General features: G+C 43.9%; 1 protein-coding gene across 7 annotated transcripts in view; it reads right to left on the reverse strand.

The window, feature by feature from the left end:
- sec16a (SEC16 homolog A, endoplasmic reticulum export factor) overlaps positions 1-14,433 on the reverse strand; it is a 35,394-nt gene that overhangs the window by 12,260 nt on the left and 8,701 nt on the right. For 6 of the 7 annotated variants that reach the window (XM_063210091.1, XM_063210095.1, XM_063210093.1 and 3 more), the window contains exons 4-16: positions 13,821-13,915; positions 10,215-10,374; positions 9,272-9,473; positions 8,690-8,843; positions 8,017-8,159; positions 7,176-7,237; positions 5,988-6,126; positions 4,986-5,225; positions 4,257-4,354; positions 3,118-3,199; positions 2,566-2,683; positions 1,888-1,999; positions 1,541-1,646 (exon numbers count right to left, since the gene is read on the reverse strand). In XM_063210091.1, the coding sequence (XP_063066161.1) occupies positions 1,541-1,646; positions 1,888-1,999; positions 2,566-2,683; positions 3,118-3,199; positions 4,257-4,354; positions 4,986-5,225; positions 5,988-6,126; positions 7,176-7,237; positions 8,017-8,159; positions 8,690-8,843; positions 9,272-9,473; positions 10,215-10,374; positions 13,821-13,915 (1,711 nt within the window). The remainder of the gene's footprint in view (positions 1-1,540; positions 1,647-1,887; positions 2,000-2,565; positions 2,684-3,117; positions 3,200-4,256; positions 4,355-4,985; positions 5,226-5,987; positions 6,127-7,175; positions 7,238-8,016; positions 8,160-8,689; positions 8,844-9,271; positions 9,474-10,214; positions 10,375-13,820; positions 13,916-14,433) is intronic. The other variant, XM_063210089.1, reaches the window with a different exon arrangement.

Consider the following 14,433-nt stretch of genomic DNA (forward strand, 5'->3'; position numbering starts at 1 on the left):
CTTTTTCATGAATACTTACCACCACCATCAAATTCTAAGTATTCATTATGACTGGAAAAATGGCAGTTTTCATACATGAAAAGGGGGATCTTCTCCATGGTCCGCCATTTTGAATTTCCAAAAATAGCCATTTTTAGCTGCAAAAATGACTCTACTTGGACCATACCAGAAAATATTTGTAAAATTCTGATTACTTAGTAAACTTTCATGTAAAGATTTGGCAATAGGCAGCCCAGTTTCAATGAGCAGCATAGTTGCAGTACCTTTTTTGACCATTTTCTGCATTGTCCCTTTAAGTGCACAAGTGCACCATTTGAGATTCAGCCTTTGTTTGTAGTACAAGGGGCCGCCATCTTGGATTTGCACAAAGAAAATGCTTGTAAGCCGCTGAATCTTATTTCTCTCACCATAAATCATCAAATAAGGCCAAAAAACGGATCTTTAGACAGTTTTCTCCCTAAGGCAACCAATTCATAATGCTATATGCATAGAGGTAGAAAATAACACTAGAGAGGACCCCGCCCCCCCTTTTACGGCAATCTGTAGCGGCCATTATCTGTAGGTAGATCAGAGAAATGGAAATTAACGGAGAACGAGGCTCACCTCTGTCAAAAATGGCTTAATCATGTGAAAATGTCCATCAACACACTATACAAGGACAATAGTTGAAGTGTGTTGCTAACTATGTTCATAAAATATATTATTTGATTTTTAAATGTATTTTATCGACTCATATGATTTAAGTAGATATTTAGCCTGACATTTCAAATCTGGTCTTTGATTAAAGTGTTACTTCATATTTACACAGTTTTAGTTAATTTCTTGACAGGGGTGGGCGTGTTCTCCATTGACTTGCATTGCCTGAAAGTACCTACACTACCTACGGAAGTTGGGAAGCTCCAGCTGCCATTTCCCAGTGCTGTCGCAAATTGCTGTGTCCTCTCTAGTGTTATTTTCTACCTCTATGGCTATATGTCTTATATTAAATGGGTCGCCATTTTTCAAAATCTCACCTCCTGTGGAAGCTTTTTGAGGCATCCCTTCTGGAACGTCACTCAGGGAACACATGCACTGAATTCCTTTCTTCTATCCACTGTGTACTATCCACTTTCTTTCTATCACGCACTTTGCTATGGTATGCTGCAGGTGCAGTCATTAAGCGATTTATACAGTGAAGCACATATACAGTAACACTCATCCATAAATAGTTGATACATTTACATCTGACAAAGAGACCCACTCACCAGCCCCTTCACACACAAGTACTACACAGTTAGATAACACTGACCCACCACCGCACAGAAAAAGATTCAAAATGGAACGTCCAAAATAGAAGCTCTTGGAAATAAATGAGTGGGATGGTATATTTTGTAATCAGTCCACTACACACATGCACTGTAGAGTACACACACACAGACACACACACAGACACAGACACACAGACACACACACACACACACAGACACACACAGACACACACAGACACACACAGACACACACACAGACACAGACACACAGACACACACACACACACACTTACCTGGAAGTTGGGGAGGCTGAGTGGTTGAGAGCCGAGAGACTGTGCATACTCGTACGCCTCTGTACGCTGGATGGCCTCTGAAGAGCAGAACTTCTCAAACGACAGACTGAGAAAGAGAGCAGGACGAGAGTGAGGGGAGGATGAGAGGGGGCATGGGAGGGGGAGAGAAAGAGAGTGTGCGAGACAGCAAATTGATTAACTTTTTATATATTATTACTGTATTTGTAATTTGCACTGATTTCTATCACTGCTATATGTTTTTTAACATCTATAGTTAGGTTAGGTTTATAAATGACAGTTTCTTCTGTGTGTGTGTGTGTGTGCAACTTGTGAAGGGTGTGACATACCTGTGGTTGGATCCAATGAGGACCATCTTCGTGCTTTTCTTGGTAAACACCCCCAAGCCCACCTGAGCCATTAGATAGCAGAAATGGGCAGCATCCACCAGACCCTTAGAGGCTACACACAAACAAACAGGCAAACGTGCGCACATGCACACAGTGAATCCAAAAAGCATGTTTTCCTGATACAGACTTTGCCGTCTGGCCCTGGTCATGGTGCGTCACACGCACACCAGGGGCCTATACTACAAAGCTGGTTCAGGATAAGTTAAGGTTAAGTTAAGAGGTAAATCATCTAATACAAGAGCTTTTCTTAAGAAAATGAGGACTCCAGGCTCTTCAATTAGATGATTTACCTCTTAACTTAACCTTAACTTATCCTGAACCAGCTTTGTAGTACAGCCCCCAGCACTTTCACTTACAACTGCTCATCTTATTTGGTTTGTGAAAGCTTACTTTTGATCCATTTCTAATTAAGATGGTCATTCGACATCAGATGATATGAACATTTTTTCCATATATTACCCAGCTCTGCTTCATTATGTTGAGTTGGCGGCATAATTGGGAAGGGGACAGTGCTTAGTTACCATTGGAGCACATTAAATGCTAAGGGGGGCGTGGGTAGGCTCATCATGAGATCAGGGGGGCGCTGGGGGGGGGGCACTAGTTTAGCCTGGCACTCACCCAGCGTGTCCCCCATGGTGGCGATGGTCCTCATGTCCAGGTCCACAGCGTGAGTGAGGTTGGACAAGACCATGGCCAGGTGGGGGCGCCAGTCTCCCCACTTCTCATCGCCGCAACACTACAGGGCAGAAACAGGAGAGGAAGAGTTGAGAGGAAGAAGAGATGGCTGCCAAATACAGCAGACAGACGAAAGGGTACACCGGATTTTAGCCATATCACACCTCCGTCAGACACACACATGCACTCCAGCATACGAACAAAAGCACACAGATGGGAATGCACACACAGACACACAGACACACTCACACACACGCGCGCGCAGACACACACACACACGCAGACACACCCACACACAAACAAACAAACAAACAAACAAACCCACACACACACACACACACAACTAAAAATACACACACACACACACACACACACACACACACACACACACACACACACACACACACACACACACACACACACACACACACACACACACACACACAACTAAAAATACACACACACACACACAAACACACACCAAACTGTACTTACTGTAGCAGCAGCGGGCATTCTGCCAGACATGAGCTGGTAAACGGTCTGCAGCGGGTCATTGATGGGTAAGCTGTTCGCAAACCTGTGAAGACATGAACACCACGTCATCATCTCACCATCCAACCTCTAAATATACTGTAGTGTGTTGTAGGGCTGGGTATTGCAGCCATGTTCCTGTATCGATTCGATTTCGATTCTTAGGGCTTTGAATCGATTAATCACGATTCAATTCGATTCGATTCGATTAATTCCGAATCGATTCAATCCGTTCCCTTCTTGGTGCCAGGATTTCCCCCAAAAGATGCTGTTGCCTATTTTGATATAAAAATGTCAAAGAGCTGTGGCTTGACAGTGTTAACAGATTGCTAATGTGTAATAAGTAGGCCTAATTGACTAATACCTACTGGGTATTTTCCATAGACCTAAATTAAACAAAAAGAGCAAAAAGCAAAAAAACCAAAAAATCGATTTTGTGCCCTGTGAATCGATTATGTGAATTTTAGATTAAATCGATCGATTATCGATTAAATAGATTATTTTACCCAGCCCTAGTGTGTAGTGTGTGAGGAGAATGTTGTGGTGACTTGTGTACCTTGGGCCTATACTAGAGTAGACAGCTGGTTCACAGGAGTAAATCCTCAGGTTAAGTTATGAGGTAAATCATCTAATAGAAGAGCCTGGAGTGTGTGTAGTGTAATGTGTGTGAGTAGTGGGGCTGTAACGATATACTCAACTCACGGTTCCATACACCCCACGATTTCTGAAATGTATCTCCATTGAAGCTTGGAAACGCCATCACATCAAATCATAAGGTTATTTTATGGACTAATGGGTAACAAAACTTTGAAAGGGCGTATTACGATACTGCCTCTTTGTATCCCGATACAGTATTGTGACTCTGTGTATCACGATTTCTCGGTTCGACGCAATATCGTTACAGCCCTAGTGAGTAGTGTGTTGTGGTCATGTCTTGGAGCTGGTCATGACGCGTGTGTGTGTGTGTGTGTGTGTGTGTGTGTGTGTGTGTGTGTGTGTGTGTGTGTGTGTGTGTGTGTGTGTGTGTGTGTGTGTGTGTGTGTGTGTGTGTGTGTGGTATAATGAGTATGAGGAGTGTGCTGTGTTGTGGTCGTGTCTCGTACCTGGTCATGACGCGAGCGTGTGTCCTGCTGTCCATCTTACTGGCCAGCAGCAGGGCGTGACCCCACAGTCCGTTCTTCATGGCAGACTCCAGAGCATCCTAACACACACACACACACGCACGCACGCACGCACAGACAGACAGACAGACAGACAGACAGACAGACAGACAGACAGACAGACAGACAGACAGACAGACAGACAGACAGACAGACAGACAGACAGACAGACAGACAGACAGACAGACAGACAGGTCAAAGACAGGCATTGGTGATTCATTTTCCACACATGCACTAAGCCAACAGCATGCGCCATTTGACTGAAGATCCTTGATTCAGATATCGAGATGAGAAGCATCTCCTGAAAGCGAGGTTGGAATTTAGTTCAATGTGTTCTAGTCTCTGTGCCATTACTCAAGATTCTTTGTGTTGTTCTCGCCTGTTCTTTTGCACTGTGTGTGTGTGTGTGTGTGTGTGTGTGTGTGTGTGTGTGTGTGTGTGTGTGTGTGTGTGTGTGTGTGTGTGTGTGTGTGTGTGTGTGTGTGTATACATGTGTATCAGTTACAGCACACAGTACCTTCTTCCATCCAGGTGTGCGTGTGTGCGTGTGTGTGTGTGCGTGTGTGTGTGTGTCTGTGTGTGTGTGTGTGTGCGTGTGTGTGTGTGCGTGTGTGTGTGTGTGTGCATGTATTGTGTATGTGTGTCTGTACATCGGCGCGCACAGCACCGTACCTTCTTGCGTCCAAAGAGCAGCAGCTCGCGGAAGCGCTCCGTCTCCTTGCCCACGTTGTCGGGCACGGTCATGAAGGTGTCGGAGATGAGGGACAGGGCGCCCTGCTCCGCCTCCTCGGGCTGCTCCAGGGCCTCGTTGTTGAAGTCGATCAGGTTGGCCTCGTTAGGGGACTTGCCGGGCAGCCACACCGAGCGGTGCTCACGCAGGAGCAGGTCCGCGATGTCCGTGCCCACCACCGTCTGTGGAAAAAAACACCGTGTCACTCACAACATCAGTGGAGCACAGGGAGCACTGAAGAAGGCAGCAAGCTGAAATATCGGCTTGGCTCTGCCCTCAAATATAAAATAAAATTTTAAAAAACCGTGTCAAACCTTGTGCATATTTTTCAGTGTGCAAATGAACCTACCCTCACTTATAAACCTTTCTACAGATGGTGTAACTTCAATCTGCTCACAACATTACCGTGCCGTGGCAGCGTACCGTGATCATTACACCCTGTGGCCATTCGGAATGCGGGGGGCAAGCACCTGTTTATTTATCTTAACATCTAAGAACGCAAAAACACTTTTACTTCTTCAAAAGTACAGAAGATTTTTTTTTTTGCTTCTCATCCCAAAATGTAGCAGCTGCACATGTGACCGTGTCACATGGGAAAAGGTGGTGGCCTACCAGGTCTACTCTCCAGTTCAGACACATTTGATTTCTAAATCAGAGTTGGAACTGAGGAAGTGTGACAGATGAGAGGGCGAAAACTTCTTCAAACTATAAAAAAGTAGTCCAGTTGCCTGCAACGCAACTCTGGACGTGAATCCAACTTGTTGAGGGTTTTAAACTTCAAATGGATTTCATGAACATATCATTTAAATGATGAACCCTCTCACAGAGCAATATATACTGTATACAGAGTCTATTAATGCAAGTTTACCACTGAATGACAAACACAAAAATGAGTCATTTGTTTTACTCCATTAATGAATCCAGTAAGATTGACACGCACTTACCCCATTTTGTCGGCACATCAAAACGATGAACTCCCAGATAAGGCAAGCTGAGTATTTGTCTATAAGGTCATCACTGCGCATGCTCTCCAGAGCTTTGTTTTGGGCAAACTTGATAACATCCACTTTGTGCGTTTCCTCCCTATATGTGCATTAATAAAGAGACACAGGTCATGAACACAAGGAATCATGCACAAATTGTTATGAACTAGAACACGCTATGTAATTGTGGTAGTTGTATTTATGTAATGTATGTTGCTCATACATAAATTTGATCTTTTTCATAAAAATGTACTAAGTAAATAAACCGATGAAGTAAATAATTTGACCAGATTAAGTTTTACTTAAGAGATTTACATTGGACGAGTGTACATTTCCAAACCATAATAAATGCTTCAAAATTGATGGTGGTTGTGAATACTCATGAAAAAGAAGACATTTGTCTTTTAGCATACATCAGTATACTACGGGCTTTAAAGTCATTATTAGGGATAGGAAAGAGGAGATTATGTCTCGAGAGAGTGATAGAGAGAGATGGGGTAGGGTTAGGACAAGACCCAGGCTGCACTCAAAACTGGGTCCCCATGGGCTAGTAGCCATTCATAGCATTAGTGCCATGTGCCACTGCAGCCCTCTGCAAGTACAGTGTACACCCATCTTGCCTTGATGTGCCTGAATATCCTGCCCTACAAAGGCAATGTGTGCAGTAACTAAATATTTAGTCAAAATTGAGTTTTGACTGAAACTGGTCGTCATGACGCCTCTTTTTTCTTATGACCTTATGCCAATGCCTTATAGTCGAAATGTGTCCCACTGTAGAGATATTGCTATTTGAAATGTTCAGCAACTACAACATCCAACCTAATACCAATGCTTTGAAGGCATTTTTCTCAGTTTCAATATTAGGGTAGTTACTGTGTTTTGCCTTTGTAGGGCAGTATTCTATTGCTTTTATATTTTCTCAAATATATTTTGATTGTAAAGCGAGGACATTTGCTTGTAAAGCGAGGACATTTGCTTGAAATGACCAGCCCATGTGATAATTTCCTCGTATGAGCAACCCGTGTGAAATGCTGAAATGAAGTACTGAAAAGCATTGCTAGGACGATGTTGACAGTTTGTGAGTAGGGGTGAACAAAGTTTGTCAGTGTTGTGCGCGGACTGTAGCAGTTGTGCGAGTGAGTGACTCACTTAATCAGGGGCCCGGGGAATGTGCGTAGCTCCGACTGCTCCGGAGAATCCTGCATGAGCGTCTGCAACGCAATCACAATGAAGAGTTTTGTCAGCCAACAGCAACCACCACACAACCCCATACACACATGCCACACTGCACTGTCAGTACACGCTCTAAAGTCTACATGAAGACCTTGATAACAGCATTCAAAAGCTCTTTAACACCCCTGTGTTAGCATACACAAATACACATTCTGTTTAGCCACTTCAATATCAGGAAACTAATCTGAGGGTCATGATGAGCAACATTCAGACCAGGGGTGTATTCTTTAAACAAGAGAAGTTGAGCAGAGAGCCTACATTCATGCCGAGTTAGTTTTCTCTCCCAAAAACAATTTGTTGCTACTCCAACAGGTGTAGGTGTTCACATTCAAATAGCAGGTAAAGTCCCTTCTGTTGAAGAAGGTGGGTCTGCACACTGCCAATAAGCTCCATTAAAAATAAACTATCATTTAAAAAGCAAAGTTTCGAAAGTGATTGAAACATTACTGTTTAAATAAATAAGTTTATTTTTTGGAGCTTATCGGCAGTGTGCAGACCTACCTCCTTCAACTGTCTGACACTTTTGTCTGGCACCTGCAAAAAGTGTTTTTGGATGTGCGCTCTCTACCCAAAACTACTCAGGTATAAAATCCCTGCCACAAGTAAAATCCCTGCCACAGATTCACTCCAACCAATAAGGTTGCTTATAGTAAATTGCATTGCAACTAAGTAAGAAGCTAACTTAGTTAGCAACGACGCTGTTGAGGAAGCGTCCCTCGGTTTTGAACACCTCTGGTGGTTTGGTCGTGGTGTTTACCTCTATGGTGTGGACTTCGATGAGGGCAGGCTGGCCAGCTGAGGGCATGTTGGGCTGCACAATGATTAGCTGACCGGCGGCACCGAAGCGCGCGCAGCGGTGGGGCACCGTATACTTCTCTGGAGTCAGGGGCCGGGGGGGTGCTGTGGAGAGGATGGAACATGAACACACGCACAGAGAGAGAGAGAGAGAGAGAGAAAGAGAAAGAGAAAGAGAAAGAGAAAAAGAGAGAGAGAGACACACGCACACGCAGAAGAAACAGCCATTTTATTCCAACCCTCACTATGAAATATAAAATTATAACGTAGAGCAAGAATAGAAACTTGGACCAAACAAACTCTAGGAGAAGTGTGGACGTGGGCTGGGTAAAGTTGGTAAAGAAAACAAGCTATTGAGTGATCAGCCATTTTTGACTAATTTCACAGCTTTCTCAATCTTCTTGGGTAAATTTCCACTTACTGTCACAGACTAATAATACTAATAACTAAAGGGACTTACAGTCAACACACCGTAAAGCATATGCGGCCAGAAAGCTACGTGATGCGTAGCGACATTTCTGAATTTTTTGATACATGCATCGTCATTGTTTGCGTCGACTACACAAGGGCCCTAACCACTTTGACATTACTGTGCAAAATTCACACAGTAGCGTGCACAGTGCACACACACTTACGTTGCTCTACGATGGGCCAGCTGTTGGTTTCAGTGTATTCCTGCTGCGTGGGGTACTGGCTGTAGTTGGAGTAGTCCAGGGGCAGCCCTGACAGGGAGGGGTCGTAGGCTGCTGTGGCAGCCACCAGGTCAGGCTGGCTCCTGTACACCTGGCTCTGCAACAGGAGAACAACAGACCTTCAGTACATATGCGCACACTACACACAGATGAAGAGATACATGGACGGGGACGGGGACGGGGACGCAGACGCACACACACACGTGGAAAAAGACACAGGTGTGGTGCTACAGCATCTACAAATGGCACCCCCACACATAGCATCCATCCACCCCATCATCCAAAACTCACTCCATGCATCCATCCGCCCCATCATCCAAAACTCACTCCATGCATCCATCCATCCATCCATCCACTCTTCCCCCCAATCACATATGATCCATCCATCCATCCACTCTTTCTCCCAATCACATATGATCCATCCATCCATCACTCTACCCCCCAATCACACATCCATCCATCCATCCATCCATCTCCCATCCACCCATCCATCCATCTCCCATCCACCCCTCTCTCTCTGCCCACCTGTTGCGAGTGGGAGCTGAAGCTGTTGCGTCGGCTGTGTTGGCGTGAGCTCTGCCTGCTGTGGACGCTGTGGGAGGAGCGCTCGCTGCCCATGCTGCGCCGGTCGAAGTCGTCTCCGTAGGGGTCGCGCTGCCGCCGGTAGTCCTCCTCGAAGCTGTTGTCGTAGCCCGGGTAGTAGCGCCACGGGTCGTCCTGACGGGTGCTGACACACACACACACACAGAAAGAAAGAGACACACACACACACACACACACACACAAAATTCAGCTCTTTTGTATGTGCACAGCCATAGCCTGGCTTGGAAGTTGAACTTAAGATCTCAGGGTTGCAGGTAGGGCTGCACAACATATGGAAAATGTATCGAAATCACGATATCAAGAGTGGCGATATGCGTACCGCGTAAGTGAACTAATAATTGCGAACAAGTAAAACATTTCTGTGCAGCCCAATCACTTGCTGAATGTCAACAAATGCACAAGAAGCCCTCCCTGACCAAAGCAACGGCCTCCTCACAGACCAACAAATTACTGACAAGAAAAACACTCTGTTATATAATATTGTTGTCGAAGTATTGCATGCTGTTATCGAGTATCATTTTTTTTCTGATATCGTGCAGCCCTAGTTGCAGCTTCAAATCTCACCCTTACCTCTCCCTTCCATTCTCTATGGCTTAAGTGCTCTTGAAGACTGCCCTTGAACAAGCCACCTAACGCCACATTGCCCCAGGCACTGTAACCAATATTCTGTAATAACTGGGAGTCGCTTTGGATAACAGCAGCCGCTAAATGTAATGTAATGTAAATGTGCATGTTTCACACGCTGTGTTTATGTTGTAGAAGCCAATGCAACAGTTGTGTTTGAGGTGTAAATGCATAAATAGTGTGTGCGTGCGTGCGTGTGTGCATGTGTGTGTGTGTGTGTGTGTGCGCGTGTGTGTGGCACCTGTTGGGGTACTGCTGCTGTTGGCCGTAGTTGTAACTGTAGCCGTCTACTTTGCGGTAGGCCTCGGGGTTGTAGTTGTACCAGTTGTAGGACGACTGGTCATAGTAACCCCTGTAGCGGTCGTACGCAGCAGTCTGATCATACCAGCGACTACGATCTGCTGCACACATAACACACAGACAAAACACAAACACAGACTGTCAGTGTCTTTTCCTCAATGGACTTTGAGGCCTTCTTTCTGTAAAAGAAAACTGATAGACACAGTAAGAGCTCAATAAGAGACAGAAGGGTCATTTCACGTGAAATCAGACACTTTGGGACCCGACCGACCCGGATTTCAATCATACTTGGTGTGCCTTTTCAGTAGCAAGGTAGCACCCCAGAACTGCATTGGTTTGAATCTGACATTAATATTAAGGGAGAAACAGACTAGGAAAGGTTCACATGTGAGGGTAGGACACTATACATTCAGCCTTGAATATATCAGTCAGTGTTAGTCACAAAAAGATGCCTGTGGTGTTGTTTGAAAGCTCTTTTCTGGCTCTACATATTACACAATCACCTTGGAATACAACTACTCTCAGAATATGAATTATGATAAATTGAAAAATAAAAAATGGAATATCTAAAAAACTCATATTTTAAAATGGCCAGTTCCTTGTCCAAACGTAGCCGGCAATGTCATGAGCAGCACCTAAAATGCTGGTGTTCGGTTTGTTATTCATTTCAGAGAGAATTTGACTCACAAATATGGCATCATACAGACCACTTACTAATAATATGGTAATACCATAGTAGCATCACATGACAAAACAAAAACAAAACAAAAAAATGGTCAGTGGCCATGGTCCCCAGGTTTCAGAAACTAAGGCAGATGTCAATCTATACACACCAAATGATGATATGTGAATGTTTTGAACATTCCTTCTCTGTGTACCTGTGCCATCTTCCCTTTACCATACTTTAAAGAGATAATCAATGGCTACACTCTCATTTTGTACTCTACCAGTGCATTTGAAGCAGCAGCTGTGTCTTTTGTAGATAATGTATAAGTACGTCCCGTTGCAGTTACAGGTTCCACTACCAGAAGCACATCCTGATGATCCATGACAAGTCTATCTGGTCTGAAGGGAAAAGTGAAGGATGGAGATGGCCCATGAGGATGCAGGAAGTTCAGTTTTACCTCTCCAGTGCTCGGCATACATTCCTCAGCACATGCTAGGCCACCAGTTGCCATCATATACAGCTTACAACATACCCTTTGATGCTTGAAAATGTAAACACATTCCTTTACTGGGCTCACTCTTTCAACTCTGCCTTCTCTGAATGCTGAAAATGGCCTAACTTCCACTGTGTCCATTGACAATGGGCAGAAGCTGTGTAGTTTTTTGAGTACCTGGAATAGTTCTTGCAGATTCAAACCCTTTCAACAGGTTCTCAGCTTCATGATGGTACATCTCTGTTGTGGCAAACTGGCAATGGATGTTCTTGACATTATCCTTGACAAATTCAAACAGTTGGTATGGCGTTACAATTTAATTGTCAATAGGACGTTGCAGACTTGCTCGTGCAGCAAGCCATTTAACTGTCCCTCCAACGCCATCACATGGACCTTTGCCATGTGATGTGGAAAAAAAAGTGCCACTCTGCAGGTATGTGAAAATCTGCCTCGTGGTGGCACAAATTTGTTGTGTTTTTAAGGTTCTTATATTGTACAGCACAGCCATCAGAAAAAATATAGGATCTTCTTTGGACGTTCTGTCATTGATGAAGTGTCACTGAGGAACTGAATTAGGAGCTTCTGAAACAGATGTACAGCAATTGTATCATGAATGTTGCAGTCTGAAATAACAACAAAACAGATTTTTTTTCCCAGTTTCAACTGATCTTGGTAGTAGCATAAAAAATGGATGGATTGTGGCCTGCACTGGTTGTTCCAGTGAAATGATTGAATTGCATCTTGAATTACAAAACTATAGTTTTAAAAACGTTCCTGGTTCAAGGGAGTCAGTCAAGGATAATGTCAAGAACATCCATTGCCAGTTTACCACAACAGAGATGTACCATCATGAAGCTGAGAACCTGTTGAAAAGGTTTGAATCTGCAAGAACTATTCCAGGTACTCAAAAACTACACAGCTTCTGCCCATTGTCAATGGACACAGTGGAAGTTAGGCCATTTTCAGCATTCAGAGAAGGCAGAGTTGAAAGAGTGAGCTCAGTAAAGGAATGTGTTACATTTTCAAGCATCAAAGGGTATGTTGTAGCTGTATATGATGGCAACTGGTGGCTAGCATGTGCTGAGGAATGTATGCCGAGCACCGGAGAGGTGAAACTGAACTTCCTGCATCCTCATGGGCCATCTCCATCCTTCACTTTTTCCCTTCAGACCAGATTGTCATGGATCATCAGGATGTGCTTTCTGGTAGTGGGAACCTGTAACTGCAACGGGACGTACTTATACATTATCTACAAAAGACACAGCTGCTGCTTCAAATGCACTGGTAGAGTACAAAATGAGAGTGTAGCCATTGATTATCTCTTAAAAGTATGGTAAAGGGAAGATGGCACAGGTACACAGAGAAGGAATGTTCAAACATTCACATATCATCATTTGGTGTGTATAAAATTGACATCTGCCTTAGTTTCTGAAAACCTGGGACCATGGCCACTGACCATTTTTTGTTTTGTTTTTGTTTTGTCATGTGATGCTACTATGGTATTACCATATTATTAGTAAGTGGTCTGTATGATGCCATATTTGTGAGTCAAATTCTCTCTGAAATGAATAACAAACCGAACACCAGCATTTTAGGTGCTGCTCATGACATTGCCGGCTACGTTTGGACAAGGAACTGGCCATTTTAAAATATGAGTTTTTTAGATATTCAATTTTTATTTTTTCAATTTATCATAATTCATATTCTGAGAGTAGTTGTATTCCAAGGTGATTGTGTAATATGTAGAGCCAGAAAAGAGCTTTCAAACAACACCACAGGCATCTTTTTGTGACTAACACTGACTGATATATTCAAGGCTGAATGTATAGTGTCCTACCCTCACATGTGAACCTTTCCTAGTCTGTTTCTCCCTTAATATTAATGTCAGATTCAAACCAATGCAGTTCTGGGGTGCTACCTTGCTACTGAAAAGGCACACCAAGTATGATTGAAATCCGGGTCGGTCGGGTCCCAAAGTGTCTGATTTCACGTGAAATGACCCAGAAGCTACAAGATTCAACTGCCCAATGATGCAAAATATAATTACAATACACCAGAGATATACAGTATGATATACAAAATACACATTCTCGTTTCAATAATCATACAGCTGCAGTAAAATATATATATGAATCTGAAGAAGACTGTTGAGGTCGAAACGTTATCCGGACCGCTCACTCCGAAAACGTAAAAATATATATGATAATATAAATAATGATAATTTTATTATTACAGTTGAGTTCATATGTGATATAACATACACAATAAACACACAAAGTAATCAATACAGTCACATTTCAAAAGTCATACTTCTGCAGTAAAAATGCGGATATGATCAAACATTTGATTCTAAATGACAGCAGAGTTCAGATCATGTGCACACTTACCCCCATACTGCTGTTCGTACTGCTTCTTATAGTACTCTGCATAGTAGTCTTCCTGGGTAGTAGTGCGAGGGGGGTACTCCTCATAGCCTTGCCTGCTGATGGGGGATACACAGAGGAGAGCGTTTGGAGGTTGGGGTGCGCACATCCACAATGCCGTTATCCAGGTGCCAGACAAAAGTGGTGGACAGTGTGATGAAGTGGTCCGCACACTGGGCATGAGCTCCAAAAATATAAACTTTATTTCATTTTAAAAAAGTGAAAGTGAAAGCCCATTGGGAAACTCCAACTCCCATTGTCATTGTGACACAGCACTCCACAGCACACAAGTGAACACGGCACACTGCACACAACGAAATTGCATTTATGCCTCACCCGTGCAAGGGGGCAGCCCTCAGTGGCGCCCCATGGGGAGCAGTGAGGTGGGACGGTACCATACTCAGGATACTTCAGTCATGGAGGAAGATGGGGGAGAGCACTGGTTGATTACTCCCCCCACCAACCTGGCGGGTCGGGAGTCGAACCAGCAACCTCTGGGATGCAAGTCTGACGCCCTAACCGCTCACCCATGACTGCCTAGAGGAAGATTTTAGAGGAAGATCCCACTCACTGTTGG

Source organism: Engraulis encrasicolus, chromosome 11, assembly GCF_034702125.1.
Source record: "Engraulis encrasicolus isolate BLACKSEA-1 chromosome 11, IST_EnEncr_1.0, whole genome shotgun sequence".
Lineage (NCBI taxonomy): Eukaryota > Metazoa > Chordata > Actinopteri > Clupeiformes > Engraulidae > Engraulis > Engraulis encrasicolus.